A 14,910-nucleotide genomic window follows, 5' to 3' on the forward strand; every position below is an offset into this window, starting at 1 on the left:
TATATATATACAGACGTGGACAAAATTGTTGGTACCCTTTGGTCAATGAAAGAAAAACTCACAATGGTCACAGAAATAACTTTAATCTGACAAAAGTAATAATAAATAAAATTCTATAAATGTTAACCAATGAAAGTCAGACATTGTTTTTCAACCATGCTTCAACAGAATTATTAAAAAAATAAACTCATGAAACAGACCTGGACAAAAATGATGGTACCCCTAACTTAATATTTTGTTGCGCAACCTTTTGAGGCAATCACTGCAATCAAGCGCTTCCTGTAACTGTCAATGAGACTTCTGCACCTCTCAGCAGGTATTTTGGCCCCTCCTCATGAGCAAACTGCTCCAGTTGTGTCCGGTTTGAAGGGTGCCTTTTCCAGACTGCATGTTTCAGCTCCTTCCAAAGATGCTCAATAGGATTGAGGTCAGGGCTCATAGAAGGCCACTTTACAATAGTCAATTTTTTCCTCTTAGCCATTCTTGGGTGTTTTTAGCGGTGTGTTTTGGGTCATTGTCCTGTTGCAAGACCCATGACCTGCTGACTGAGACCAAGCTTTCTGACACTGGCTAGTACATTTCTCTCTCGAATTCCTTGATAGTCTTGAGATTTCATTGTACCCTGCACAGATTCAAGACACCCTGTGCCAGACGCAGCAAAGCAGCCCCAGAACATAACAGAGCCTCCTCCATGTTTCACAGTAGGGACAGTGTTCTTTTCTTGATATGCTTCATTTTTCGTCTGTGAACATACAGCTGATGTGCCTTGGCAAAAACTTCGATTTTTGTCTCATCTGTCCACAGGACATTCTCCCAGAAGCTTTGTGGCTTGTCAACATGTAGTTTGGCATATTCCAGTCTTGCTTTTTTATGATTCGTTTTCAACAATGGTGTCCTCCTTGGTCGTCTCCCATGTAGTCCACTTTGGCTCAAACAACGACGGATGGTGCGATCTGACACTGATGTTCCTTGAGCATGAAGTTCACCTTGAATCTCTTTAGAAGTCTTTCTAGGCTCTTTTGTTACCATTCGGATTATCCGTCTCTTAGATTTGTCATCAATTTTCCTCCTGCGGCCACGTCCAGGAGGTTGGCTCTGATCCCATGGATCTTAAACTTCTGAATAATATGTGCAACTGTAGTCACAGGAACATCTAGTTGCTTGGAGATGGTCTTATAGCCTTTACCTTTAACATGCTTGTCTATAATTTTCTTTCTGATCTCTTGAGACAACTCTTTCCTTTGCTTCCTCTGGTCCATGTCGAGTGTGGTACACACCATATCACCAAACAATACAGCGATTACCTGGAGCCATATATATAGGCCCAATGGCTGATTACAAGGTTGTAGACACCTGTGATGCTAATTAGTGGACACACCTTGAATTAACATGTCCCTTTGGTCACATTATTTTCAGTGTTTTCTAGGGTACCATCATTTTTGTCCATGCCTGTTTAGTGAGTTTATTTTTTTAAATAATTCTGTTGAAGCATGGTTGAAAAACAATGTCTGACTTTCATTGGTTAACATTTATAGAATTTTTATTTATTATACTTTTGTCAGATAACAGTTATTTCTGTGACCATTGTGACTTTTTCTTTCATTGACCAAAGGGTACCAACAATTTTGTCACGTCTGTATATATATATATATATATATATATATATATATATATATATATATATATATATATATATATATATATACATATATATATATATGTATGTATATGTATATATATATATATATATATATATATATATATATATATATACATACATATACATACATATATATATATATATATATATATATATATATATATATATATATATATATATATACACACATATACATATACATGTGTATATATATATATATATATATATATATATATATATAATGTGACAGTCGGCTGCCCCTCCTCTTTATTGTCACCATCACCCCGTCCTTTATTTACGCCCTTCACCAGGCTCCCGGCGGGAGTGGGTGTGTTCGAGAGGAGGGGCGTGGTATTAGCCAGGTCTGGCGGCGTGTGACGAGGCACACCTGAAGGGATTTAGCCTTGTCACGCCGCCGTTAAATGCCCTGCGCGCCTCTCCTCGGGAGACCGGTCTCTTCCCCGTGCATGCACGCTGGTGTCCTCGTGGGTCCAGGAAGGGTGCGCGATGGACCTCACCCGCCGTCCGAGAAGTGCGTCGTGGGACCCCGTAGTCAGGCTGTGAGCACACAGCTCATCCCACTCTGCCGCCGAGCAAAGAAGCAGCGGAGACGCCGCGGAAGAAGCCGCCCCCCGCGCCGGGCCAGAAAAAGGGGGCGCGCGCGACCGCCGGACTCCGCCCCCTTACCTGGACCCTTCCCCTGGAACACGGCCTCAACCTTCACTTTCCCAGCGACGGCGAGGACACCAGATCCCCTTTTATTTGGACACTTTTCCCTGGACACTTTATTATTTTGTATTATTATTTATTTTGTTAATAAAGAAAAGCCTCTCGAGGCCTGACGCCACGCCCACTGTGTCTGTCGCTGGCTCCTCCCGTCACAGTGGTGGAGAATGCGGGCAAGGCGGAGCTTAGACGGCACAGTTGGGCAACATCTGATGACGTCATCCCCTCTCGCTGGTACCCATGCCGGGACGGAGGAACAAGCGGAGACTCGCTCCCAGCCACCAGGAAGGGTAAGTGGCGCTTGCGTTTACTGTCATTACCCGGTGGCTGGTTGAGCATTCCGACTAATTCCCGGTTTCTCTGTCCCGGTGCGAGAGAGGGGAGTTGCCCGGAGAGAGAATCCTGCCCCGCCCACTCCGACCGCTGGAGCCTGGTTGAGGAAGGTAGCACTCCTGCGTGGCGGCGACCGCCTGACGGGGTTGGCGGCTGGGGAGGGGAATGTGGCGAGTCGGCTGCCCCTCCTCTTTATTGTCACCATCACCCCGTCCTTTGTCGCCGCCCTTCACCAGGCTCCCGGCGGGAGTGGGTGTGTTCGAGAGGAGGGGCGTGGTATTGGCCAGGTCTGGCGGCGTGTGACGAGGCACACCTGAAGGGATTTAGCCTTGTCACCGCCGCCGTTAAATGCCCTGCGCGCCTCTCCTCTGCGCTGGTGTCCTCGTGGGTCCAGGAAGGGTGCGCGATGGACCTCACCCGCCGTCCGAGAAGTGCGTCGTGGGACCCCGTAGTCAGGCTGTGAGCACACAGCTCATCCCACTCTGCCGCGGAGCAAAGAAGCGAGCGGGACTTGCGGAAGAAGCCGCCGCCCCTCGCGCCCGGGCCAGAAAAAGGGAGGCGCGTGCGACCGCCGGACTCCGCCCCTTACCTGGACCCTTCCCCCTGGAACACGGCCTCAACCTTCACTTTCCCCGCGGCACGGCGAGGACACCAGATCCCCTTTTATTTGGACACTTTTCCCTGGACACTTTATTATTTTGTATTATTATTTATTTTGTTAATAAAGAAAAGCCTCTCGAGGCCTGACGCCACGCCCACTGTGTCTGTCGCTGGCTCCTCCCGTCACAATATATATATATATTATATAGCAGCAACAGCAAAAAAAAAAAAACAATATGTAGCATGTATTTGCTGGTCACCATTTATGCTGATCATTTAAAGATCATAAAAGCACAGCTATGCAGAAAATTGTTTTGATCAACAATCAGGTACACTGTGCAGAATGATTATACGAAAAATACGTTGACTCCAGGATGCCAGAACTGACCAATCAGGGCCCCCTTTGGGGCAGTCAGAATTGAAACACGCATCCTTGCCTCCACTACACTCAGTGATGGACCGCCAAAAGAAAGGCTAGTGTTTTCAGTCGGAAAGGAAAACGCTAATATTTACTGATTTATTTATTTAGCGTTATTGCGCCGCCCTGCTCCAGACACACTCTCCATCACTGCTCCACCCAGAGGGGCTTGACACTTCCTGTTTGTACGCTTCCTGCGGATCCGCTAGTCTCCCTGACAACAGTGGGCGGAGAAGAGGTTTCCTCTTTAACGTGATGGTCTATGATGGCACAAATCATTAGTCAGGATTGACTGCGCCAGCGAGGCGTCTCTCTCTCTCCCTCTCTCATCCTCAGGATAAGTATTGACCTCTTCTTATTGGCAGCCTCTCTCTCCCGTCTCTCGTGAAGCCGTTCCTGGCACATCAGGAGGCTAATTAACACCGCCTATGACTAATTTGATTAAAATGAGCCTTCTTTAGTGCGTATCGGAGGAAATTGAATCCAATTTATAAAGGGCGCTGCATAACCTATGCTGGACTAATTACAACCAATAAATGCATGACATCCGCAGGGAGAGCGGAGCGAGACGCATTATGATCCTGCGAGGCCCCGGGGCACCTGGCTCTTCGGAGGCCCCCCTTCGGTGCAATTTTGAAATGTAATGTGCAAATAATGGGGAATTATGTCACAGAAATGAGAAATATTTGTGTATTATGAGAATTAACAAAGCATGTGAATAATGCATTGAAGCAATACAACAGTTGCAAAGATTAGACGTGAATTATGAAAATGAACCATTGAAAGCGGGAGCAGTGGGGTAAAGTGCAACAGATGCTTCAGGGTAAGCTGTGCCGCGGTGAACGACTGAAACATTTCAAACAGGGGCCAATTTTCCTTCAATTCAAGGAAAATGAGGATTTTTAATAATAAGTCTGGAGAACTGCCACATTTGATGTTTTTTTTATAACCTAAAACAACAGCCAAAATGTAGAATTATTATATTAGCATTGCATTTGCTTACTTAGTATATTACATTTTAAATGTCAGGCTTAATTATTTCTTTAAGAAAATGTGAATAACATAAATAAAAGGTTCGAAAAATTATTTCAAAATCAAAATTGAATAAGTAAAATATAAATTAATCGTAACTAATATTACACCTTGCAGACATTGTTTACAGATATGTTAATAAATAATGACTAATATTAGTAAAATAAAACAATGTAATTTTATATATATATATATATATATATATATATATATATATATATATATATATATATATATATATATATATATATATACACACATACACACACAATGGATTCAAACAAATTAATGCATTTTTAATTAAATGGGATAAATAGATACCATTAAGAAAAAATGGGGGAAATTATATTAAAGCTTACTAATTATTGAAAAAATGTGGTGTATAGATTTTTGTATACAAATATAACATTAGATATAATATAAATATAATATAATATTAGATATATAATAACATAACAATATTTAATTAAATAATAATACACATATATATATATATATATATATATATATATATATATATATATATATATATATAAATAAAATGTATAATATAACAATAATGTTAAGTATTTGATTTGAAAGAAAATAATTCTTGTCATCCCCAATGATTTAGAGTTTCTCTTGACGCATCTTACCCCTAAAGTATTACAAGATACATTGACTTTTATTTTCTAACTGTAACATTGAACTCAGACCGAACGACATTCGCTTCTTACATTCTGTTTTTACCAGAGAACAACTTCAATAAAAACGTCTCCGCAGGTTAACATCAATATTGGTTATTATGACTGCGACTGACCTGCGACCAGGGAGTTCTGTGCGGCCGACTGCTCCAGAAGCACCATATGCTGCAGGAGGGTGTTGTGTGCCGAGCCGCCCTCCCGCTCTAAGTTGGACGCAGCCAGGTACGAAGGCAGGTGGGCTCCTGGCATGAACGGAGTGGTTATGGGTATTCCTGGCTGCAAGCCTGGCACTGCCATTCTGTCACCATCCTGTTGGCCAGACGCCACCTACATGAACAGAGAATGAAAGAGCATCATTCCAAAAGAATCTAGGGCAAAGAAGAGAGGACATTCCCTCGTAAATTATGTTCGGCTTGCGTCAGAGACCCGCAGTCAGTTATTGTCTCTCAAAGGGCTCTTTCTGTAACGCCACTGGTGCTGAAAGCCACATGTGGCCCCCAGACAATCCAGACAGGGGCCTCTCTATGACGGAGAGAAAGAAAGATGGACTCACGCTGGAGGGGCCGGTGGCTGGCAGGCCCAGGGTGATGTTGGGAAGGGAGGGCGATGTGTACAGAGACAGCTGGCTAACAGGACCCTCTCTGCCCGTGAGTCTGTGCGCCAAAGATGGCTGGAACGACACACACACACACACACACACACACCAACATATGCACAGATAAATAAACCCCACCGATAAAAACAAACAGCTCTGTCTGGTCTCTCTCCGGACCCCTGCGGGACCCTCTACAGAAGGAGACTGTGCACAGCTTAAAAACATGCATGGAAACGGCCAGGAAATTCACAGAGCACTTCCTAAAGCAACAAGCGACAAGTGTGGCCACCAATAAAACCGAGCTGCAACTACTAAAACGTGTCCTGCACGGAGATAGGTAACACTTGTTTACTTTTAATGCAATAAATTCATAACTTGCTGCTGAATAGTTAGTTAGGTAGTTGTTAAGTTTAGGTATTGGGTAGGATTAGGGATGTAGAATAAAGTCATGTAGACATTAATGTGTGTTTAATTAGCACTAATAATTTATAGTAAAATGCATGCAAATAAGCAACTAATAGGTGTAACTGTTAAATGAAGTGAAGATTTCATGAGCTGCAGTTATTTTTTCATGTTTAAAAGGTTTTCTCTGGCATTGTGAAGCAAAGAGACTAATTAAAAACCATTAAAACTGGCTTTTATTAAGAAGCGGCGAAAGAGATATTATTGAACACACAGATGTTTACAATTTATGCAGATCAGATTTTTTGTAATTTTGTAATGTATTACTGTAAAATTAACAGAAAAATATCTAAATGACTATTTCTGATAAGTAATGAAAGTTTATTTACTGGCACCTTTTCTTTCCCCGTGAATTTAAGTGTTAGTTGCCAAAAATATTACTTTTGGGACAGTTTCATAGACAGTATAACTATTGCAGTATTAGTATTAGTATAACTAATCACATGGAAAATAAAAGTTTTATAAAGTTTTATGTATTTATGTACTGTGCAGATTGATTATGATATATATATATATATATATATATATATATATATATATATATATATATATATATATATATATATATATATATATATATAAAACACACACATAGAGCATACGTTTTAAAAATATTTCCATCCATTTATATGTATATATTTATATTCATATTAATTATAGTATTCATATTATTTAGAGTATACATACATATATATATATATATCTATATCTATATATATATATATATATATACATACATATATATATATATATATATATATATATATATATATATATATATATATATATAGGACTAGGACTAGGCTTAAGTACACATACATATATTATGTAAATATAATATTATAAACATAATATATGTATTATGTAATTAATAGTTAAGTGAACTGTTTGACAGCACTGATATTTAGACAAATATTTAAAAAATAATAATTTACTGTATTATAATATATTATTACACATATCATTTATTATGACATGACAATGTGATATTGTTTTCAGTTAATGCCCAAATAATAATGAACAAGTAAAGATAAATAAATAATTAAATAAACTATATTAAATATTACAAAACAAAAATTAGACATGAGCACATAAAACACACAGTTCTCATGTGAGAATGAGAATAAATATCAGGGATCTTGGGCAGCTGTGGTCACTGTACCTCCACTGGACTGCTAGAGATCGATCCAGCGATGCCGTTCTCATTGGTAATGTTGTTTGAACTGTTGTTAGGTGAACTCGGACCAGAACCAGGAGCGCTGCTGCATGCCGATTCTGAGAGAAAAATGGACTTGATTAATTTGAAGGAGTGTTGGGAGTCATGGCCTAGCAGTGCATGCAGGAGATCCTGTCAGTCACGTTTGACGTTTTCTACTTTCTTCTACTCACCTGCCATGTCCAGAGAGCGCTTCTTCGCAGTGGTGATCGGCCCGTCCTTCCTCCGAAGCAGCGGGCTACTTCTGCGCTCCGTAACTTTCTGCTTCAGTCTGGATCGAAGCTTCAGGTTGGGCTCAGATGCTGATGAGAGATGAAACAGGAAATAAAGTTTGCATTGCAACACTAATTTCAAACAGCGGGATGTGGGTGGGATAGAACTGTGTGACATTATAACCAAATAGACTAAGTTTTTACAATTTTACTTAGGAATCTGCTTTTTAAGATAGAATCCTAAATGAAATATAACTAATCACATGCAAAATAAGTATTATAAAGTTATGCATTTATCTGTATGTACCGTGTAGATTTATTATGAATATATACACATAGAGCATATGTTTTAAAAATATTCCCATCTATGTATATGTATATATTCATATTATTTATATGTATATATTCATATTTATAGTATATATATATATATATATATATATATATATATATATATATATATATATATATATATATGCAAATGTATATGCATATATGGAATATATATATATGGAAAAAAAAACTATTTTTAATGTGATTAATCACGATTAATCTAATTAATTTATAAACTAACTTCTACAATCTGAACAGGAGCTGTGTGTGACACAAATAGTGAGCTAATAAGCATAAAACAAATATTAAAATACTAAATATACTAGGTAAAAGAATAATCGCTTAAAGACATACGTAATGTATAAATGTATATAAATGTAGAAATGTATATAAATTAAAAATAAATAAGAAATACATATTATATAAAGTAAAGAAATATAAAAAAATACATCAATAAATATTATTTAAAAAAAGGAAAAGCATTAAATATTAATATGTACACATAATTCAAACATTATATATCCATCTGAAAATGATTTCTGGTCAGATATGATTTTTGACTCGATTCAGCAGAATCCAACTGTTAAATAACCAAGACGTTTGACACTAGCTTGACCTGTCCCAAGCAAGTAATTAATCCTTATAAAACAGGCTAGTTCAGGTCCCTCATTATGCTTGTGAATCCAGATTCCAGCTAAGAAACAATGAAGCAAACCAGCATCTGAACAGCTTCCAGCTTGGCACAGCAACTTGCCCAAAAGTTTAATCAAGTCCATCTAAGTGTAAACACTGCAAATGAATACCCTCGGTCGAGAGGGCTTTCAGTTAAACAGTTTGCAAACACAAGCTCTTAGAGTGTGACGTAGCGTGTCAGAACAGGCCTGGCACTGAGGAGGTGCACAGGCCTGGCCAGCAATTACCAAAACCAAAGTTCACACAGAGGGTCACGCCTATTTGAAGCTGTCATCCAGGCACGGACGTTTCGCCCATTAGCCGCTGCTGACATTTTCACCCGCTCACATACTTTAACAAAGGCTCCTCGACTTCTCTCTTGCCCCTATTGTGCTCTAACGCTTAATCCTTGCCTCGTTTGTGACCTCGTGTCAAAATGTGCACGGTGCGGTGAGAAGTGCATGCAAAGTTCAACAGAAGCAATGCAGGCCGGCCCACCGTAAAGTGCACTCAGTAGTCATTTGGAAAGAACCTCGTGCACTTTTTGCCATCGGGCAGACATTTACATGAATGAACTTGTCTCAAATCATCCACAGAGTGTTGAGGGACACATGTTTCCTCTCCCCAGTCATGCATCAGTCTTTAAGAAGTAGTAATATATATATATAGTACTGTGTGTAAAAATGTTGTAAACAAAGAAAGCTTTCAAAAATATAAATATGTCAGTTTACAAAATGCAATGCGAGCGATCAAAAGAAAAATTGAAATCAAATCAATATTTGGTGGTACTACGTTTTACCTTCAAACCAGCATCAATTTTTATAGGTATACTTGCACAAAGTCAGGGATTTTGTAGGATTATAGTCAGATGTATGATCAACCAATTATACCAAACAAGTGCTAATGATCATCAATGTCACACGTAGGTTGAAACCTAGTCATGAACTGAAACTGAAACAGCTGTGTAGGAGGCTTCAAACTGGGTGTGGAAAAGCCAAACTCTGCTTCCAAGGTGAGGTTGTGAAAGACAGCTTCATGTCACGGCAAGACTGAGCACAGCAACAAGAAACGAGGTAGTTATACTGCATCAGCAAGGTCTCTCCCGGACAAAGATTTCAAAGCAGACCGGTGTTTCAAGATGTGCTGTTCAAGCTCTTTTGAAGAAGCTCAAAGAAACAGGGCAACGTTGAGGATCGTAGACGCAGTGGTCGGCCAAGGAAACGTAATGCAGCAGATGAAAGACACATCAAGCCTATTGCCCTTCGAAATCAGAAGATGTCCAGCAGTGCCATCAGCTCAGAACTTGCAGAAACCAGCGGGACCCAGGTACACCCATTTACTGTCTGGAGAAGTCTGGCCAGAAGTGGTCGTCATGGAAGAGTTGCAGCCAAAAAGCAATACCTCTGACATGGGAACAAGGCCAAGCGACTCAAGTATGCACGAAAACAGGAACCGGGGTGCAGAAAAATGGCAGCAGGTGCTCTGGACTGAGGAGTCAAAATTTGAAATGTTTGGCTGTAGCAGAAGACAGTTTGTTCGTCGAGGGGCTGGAGAGCGGTACAATAATGAGTGTCTGCAGGCAACAGTGAAGCATTGTGGAGGTTTCTTGAACATTTCCGCAAATGGAGCTGGAGATTTGGTCAGGATTAATGGTGTTCTCAATGCTGAGAAACAGGCAGAAACGTATCCATCGTGCAATACCATGTAGGAGGCAGATGATTGGCCCCAAATATATTCTGAAGCAGGACAATGACCCCAAATATACAGCCAAAGCCATTAAGAACTATCTTCAGATTAAAGAAGAACAATAAATACTGGAAGTGATGGCAAGGCTCCCCACAGAGCCCTGATCTCAACATCATCGAGTGTCTAGGACAGGGTCACCAACCTTTTTGAAACTGAGAGCTACTTCACGGTTACTGAATCATACGAAGGGCTACCAGTTTGATACGCTCTTCTGAAATAACAAATTTGCTCAGTTTGCCTTTAGTTATACATTATTTATAATGATTAGTAATACTCACCTATGTAAAGACACTGATCATGTTAATGATTTCTAACAATGATTATCAAAAATGACAACAAGGTGGGAAACAGATATCAATATTCAACACTTTATCTCTATTAATCACAGTATTTGTTACATTTTCAGATGATCACTTACATCACTACATTTTAGCAAAAAATATCCCATTTGCACAAGCCACTGACATGCCCTGTTAACAAATCATGAACTATGTTGCAACATGTTTCAAAAAGTTAACAATTATGTAATGTTAAACAAAATCAACTTACATATTTTTAAATATGTAATACATTTTTTATTTCACATTTTGAACTAATGGCCAAGTCTGTGTTATGTTTAACAAAATTATAACTTTTAAATGTCATGAACACACTTTTAAATTGAACACAATTCTTCAATATTTTAATTCAACTTTGCCATGGCACTACCATGTTGTCACTGACTACATCTGGTATCCGTCCTTGGTTAGTGGGAAGACTGGCATTGCATGCTGTTCACCAGTGTGTTGTAATCTGGTGTGTAACTTGACACTGCAACTGTGAGTGAGTCTCTCAGATGTGCATCAGTGAGGCGTGTTCTGTGTTTGTTTTTGATGAAGTTCATGTCAGAAAATGCTGATTCACAGAGATAGGTTGAGCCAAACAGGCTGGCAACCTTCATGGCTGCTGTGCATACTCCACTGTACTTCTCTGTGTCAACAAGGCGCCAAAAGTTTGGTGCAGCCTGGTAGGCTTTGAGATGGAGATCATTTTGCAATGTTATAATTTCAATCTCCACCTGTCCAGCATCCAAGTTGAACGTTGCACTTAACTGCTCAGCAAAGCATGTGGTGTCCCCATTCATGAAAGGGTTGGAAATGAAGAACACACATGGTTCAAGCTGATGAAGGTCACAAAACCTATTCTCAAACTCTTGCCCAAGTCTGTTTATTACTTCAATGTACTTTTCTGCCACTTTTTCAAATGTCTCAGATGCAGAAGCATTGTCTTTCAGCACTGACTGCACAGAGGGAAAGTGCAGAACTTTTTTTCTCTGTAAATCTGCAGAGAATGCATTCATTTTGGCTTTAAATGCATTTAAAGCACTTATCATATCGACAACAGTCTTACCTTTGCCTTGCAGCTGGCAGTTCAGGAGGTTTAGTTTCCCAGTAATGTCCACCAAAAATGCAAGGTCAAGTGTCCACTCTGTGTCCTCTAGCAGTGAGACATCTTCGTGCTTTGGACTGCATGAACTCTTTGATTTCACGCAAAAGAGACAAAAACGATGCAAAACTCGTCCTCTGCTGAGCCATCTGATTTCTGTGTGTAGCAGTAGGTCCCCATATTCTGCTGACATCTCCTCTAATAGTACCTTGAAAATCCTGTGCTGCTTTGCTTTGGAGCGGATGTTGTTTATGATTTTCACAACGGGAGTCATCACGTGCCCAAAGCCGATCACTTTCGCACACAACGCCTGCTGGTGAATGATGCAATGGTAATGCAGAAATTTGGGGAAGTCTGGGTCACGTTTACAGTGAGCGATGAAACCTGTCTGTCGACCGACCATAGCAGGAGCCCGTCTGTTGTCACCGCTACCAGCTTTTCCAATGGCACCTTTTTTCTGCACGAAAAACTCCTTCACCGTGTTATAAATGTCAACTCCTCTCGTAGTTGTCTTTAAGGGCAGTAGTGTCAGGAGTTCTTCTTTTGTGGAGAAATCATTAAACACCATCCGGATAAAACCAATAACTGCGCTGTACTGCTGCTGTCCACGGACTCATCGCACTGGAGGCTAAACCACTTGCATTCGCCAGATCCTGCTCCAACTGATCGACCAAGTTACTGGACATAGCTGATACTCGTCTTGCCATCGTAGATGCCCCCAGTTGGACGTCGGAAAGAGTGGAGATTAGGTCGCTTCCATTTTTCTCGTCTTTAAATACAGTGTTAGCAATTAATAACATCGCTTCTTTGACAACTTCTCCATCTGTAAATGCCTTTTTTTTCTTGATCAGAAAATGTGTAGCTCTAAACGAGAAATGGTTGCTTTTTGTGAGTTTTTGGCCGGCCTCGTAAAAAAAGACTGTTGCTTACCCAGAGCGGTCTTTAGCTCACGGGCTTTTTCTGCCCGTAGGGCGCTTGCAGGTGGATATTTATCATGGTAGCTTTTGTGACACGTATTGAAATGTCTCTCCACATTGTGCCGTTTTGCTGTCGCCACGGTCGTCCCGCAAATCAGACACACGCAGGTTTCTTTTACAGTCGTAAAAAAGAACTCCTCTTCCCATTCACTGTGAAAGAGATACGTTTTCTTTCTTTTTTCTGCCATGTTTTTGGGGTACGAAAGTGCATACAGCGCCCGCTAGCTTACTCTCCACATCCCACAAGCTCTACTTTACTGCCCATAGGTAAATATTGTGCGCGTTAACCTTAAAGTATTTTTAAGATAGTATTTTTAAATCTATATACATACAAGTGTGATTAAAAAAATAATAGCAACAGAACAAAATTAATTTTTAGACGCAGCTCTCTATGAGATGTGCTATTTTTGGAACAGGCCCGCGGGCGACTCATGTGGTCCTTGATGATCGGGTGCCCGCAAAGGCACCGTGTTGGTGACACCTGGTCTAGGATTACATGGAGACAGAAGTTTTTGATAATTTAGCATTTATTTACAATTGAATAATTTCTAGTTATTAGTTAATTAGCAATAGCAAGTAATTATACAACTTTTTATTAATTACAGTCGGTATATTAACATCAACCAACATTAAATTCTATAATAATAATAATACCTCTGAAACTAATGTATCTTGTTTTAAAAACACAAAATAAGGTATTTAATATTACTATTATTTATTTTTAGATTTTTTTATGGACGTATAAGGTGCTGTTTTAGAAGTCAATAGCGGTCAAGTGCAACGTTTCTGAAACAACTGAATATATGCCAAATCAAAAGATCAAAAATCTGCATTGCATCACAGCGTCATTGCATTGCATCAAACATCTGCTTTACATCAGAGCAGAGAAATAAAAAAAATCGGGCTGAATAATCACTTTACAACAATAAAGTGACTAATACACAGAGTGCTAACACGGCAGGCTGCCAATTCATAGACACATATGCCTAAATACAGTCAATCAAATTCAAAAGTAAGTCAAATTCAATTTAAATGAGATTTGTAGTTTTATGAAAAGTAGTGCTGAAACAAAAAAGCAATGTTTAAAGCAGAAAAAAGCACATAACGTGAAAGTATACCGAACAGATGTATTAGGTACAGTTGTAAAATTGATCTAGTAATAGAATAAAGAAAATGTTAATAAGTATTGTGCTGCTTGAGGCCACAAACTAGTTACTCAAAGCACATATTCTGCACATTGTGGTGTTAAACATTGACAAAAACATACCATCTCCTATGATTTATAATGAGTCATAAAACGTTGGCATGGATGAATTTTCAAAGTAAAAACCTTCACCGCTGGCAATAATAGGTAGAAGCAAGGTTTCCATCACTTCTCCTCTCTAGAGCACTCTATTCTGAAAAGCCAATCTTGTGGTTTTACTTATCAAACTAGGTAGATATGAGGACGGCACTTCTTGTAAGTGGTAAGAACATTCCCAGACATCCATGTTAAAGAAAGCCGGGCATGCTGCCATTAATGCCTGCATTAGCAAGGGCAGAGGAACAAGAAACGGTAATAAAGACAGGAGTAAATTTAACATGAGCACATCCTACTCCATCTACCATTTAATAAAAAGTAGAAACAACTATTACTATTACAAAACCTGCCGCTGCATGTGAGCTGCACAAAGCACATTTAACAGTAAAAGTCTTTTTGTTGTTGTATTTTTTACAGTACTAATGCATAAATGCCATAATATGTTTGTGGATATTTCATAAGATCCTAAATTTACATGTTTTTTTCCGAAAAACAATGAAATGCGCAACGTGAGTTCCAT

The 14,910-nt window shown here is 39.5% G+C and overlaps 1 protein-coding gene across 3 annotated transcripts in view; it reads right to left on the reverse strand.

Moving 5' to 3' along the window:
• Positions 1 to 14,910, reverse strand: part of hdac4 (histone deacetylase 4) — a 238,410-nt gene that overhangs the window by 60,429 nt on the left and 163,071 nt on the right. For all 3 annotated transcript variants that reach the window (XM_043249636.1, XM_043249637.1, XM_043249638.1), the window contains 4 exons: positions 7,899 to 8,027; positions 7,672 to 7,784; positions 6,006 to 6,122; positions 5,569 to 5,779 (listed from right to left, as the gene is read on the reverse strand). In XM_043249636.1, coding sequence (XP_043105571.1) covers positions 5,569 to 5,779; positions 6,006 to 6,122; positions 7,672 to 7,784; positions 7,899 to 8,027 — 570 coding nt within the window. The remainder of the gene's footprint in view (positions 1 to 5,568; positions 5,780 to 6,005; positions 6,123 to 7,671; positions 7,785 to 7,898; positions 8,028 to 14,910) is intronic.

The sequence above is a fragment of the Puntigrus tetrazona genome, chromosome 9, assembly GCF_018831695.1.
Source record: "Puntigrus tetrazona isolate hp1 chromosome 9, ASM1883169v1, whole genome shotgun sequence".
In the NCBI taxonomy this organism is placed as follows: Eukaryota; Metazoa; Chordata; class Actinopteri; order Cypriniformes; family Cyprinidae; genus Puntigrus; species Puntigrus tetrazona.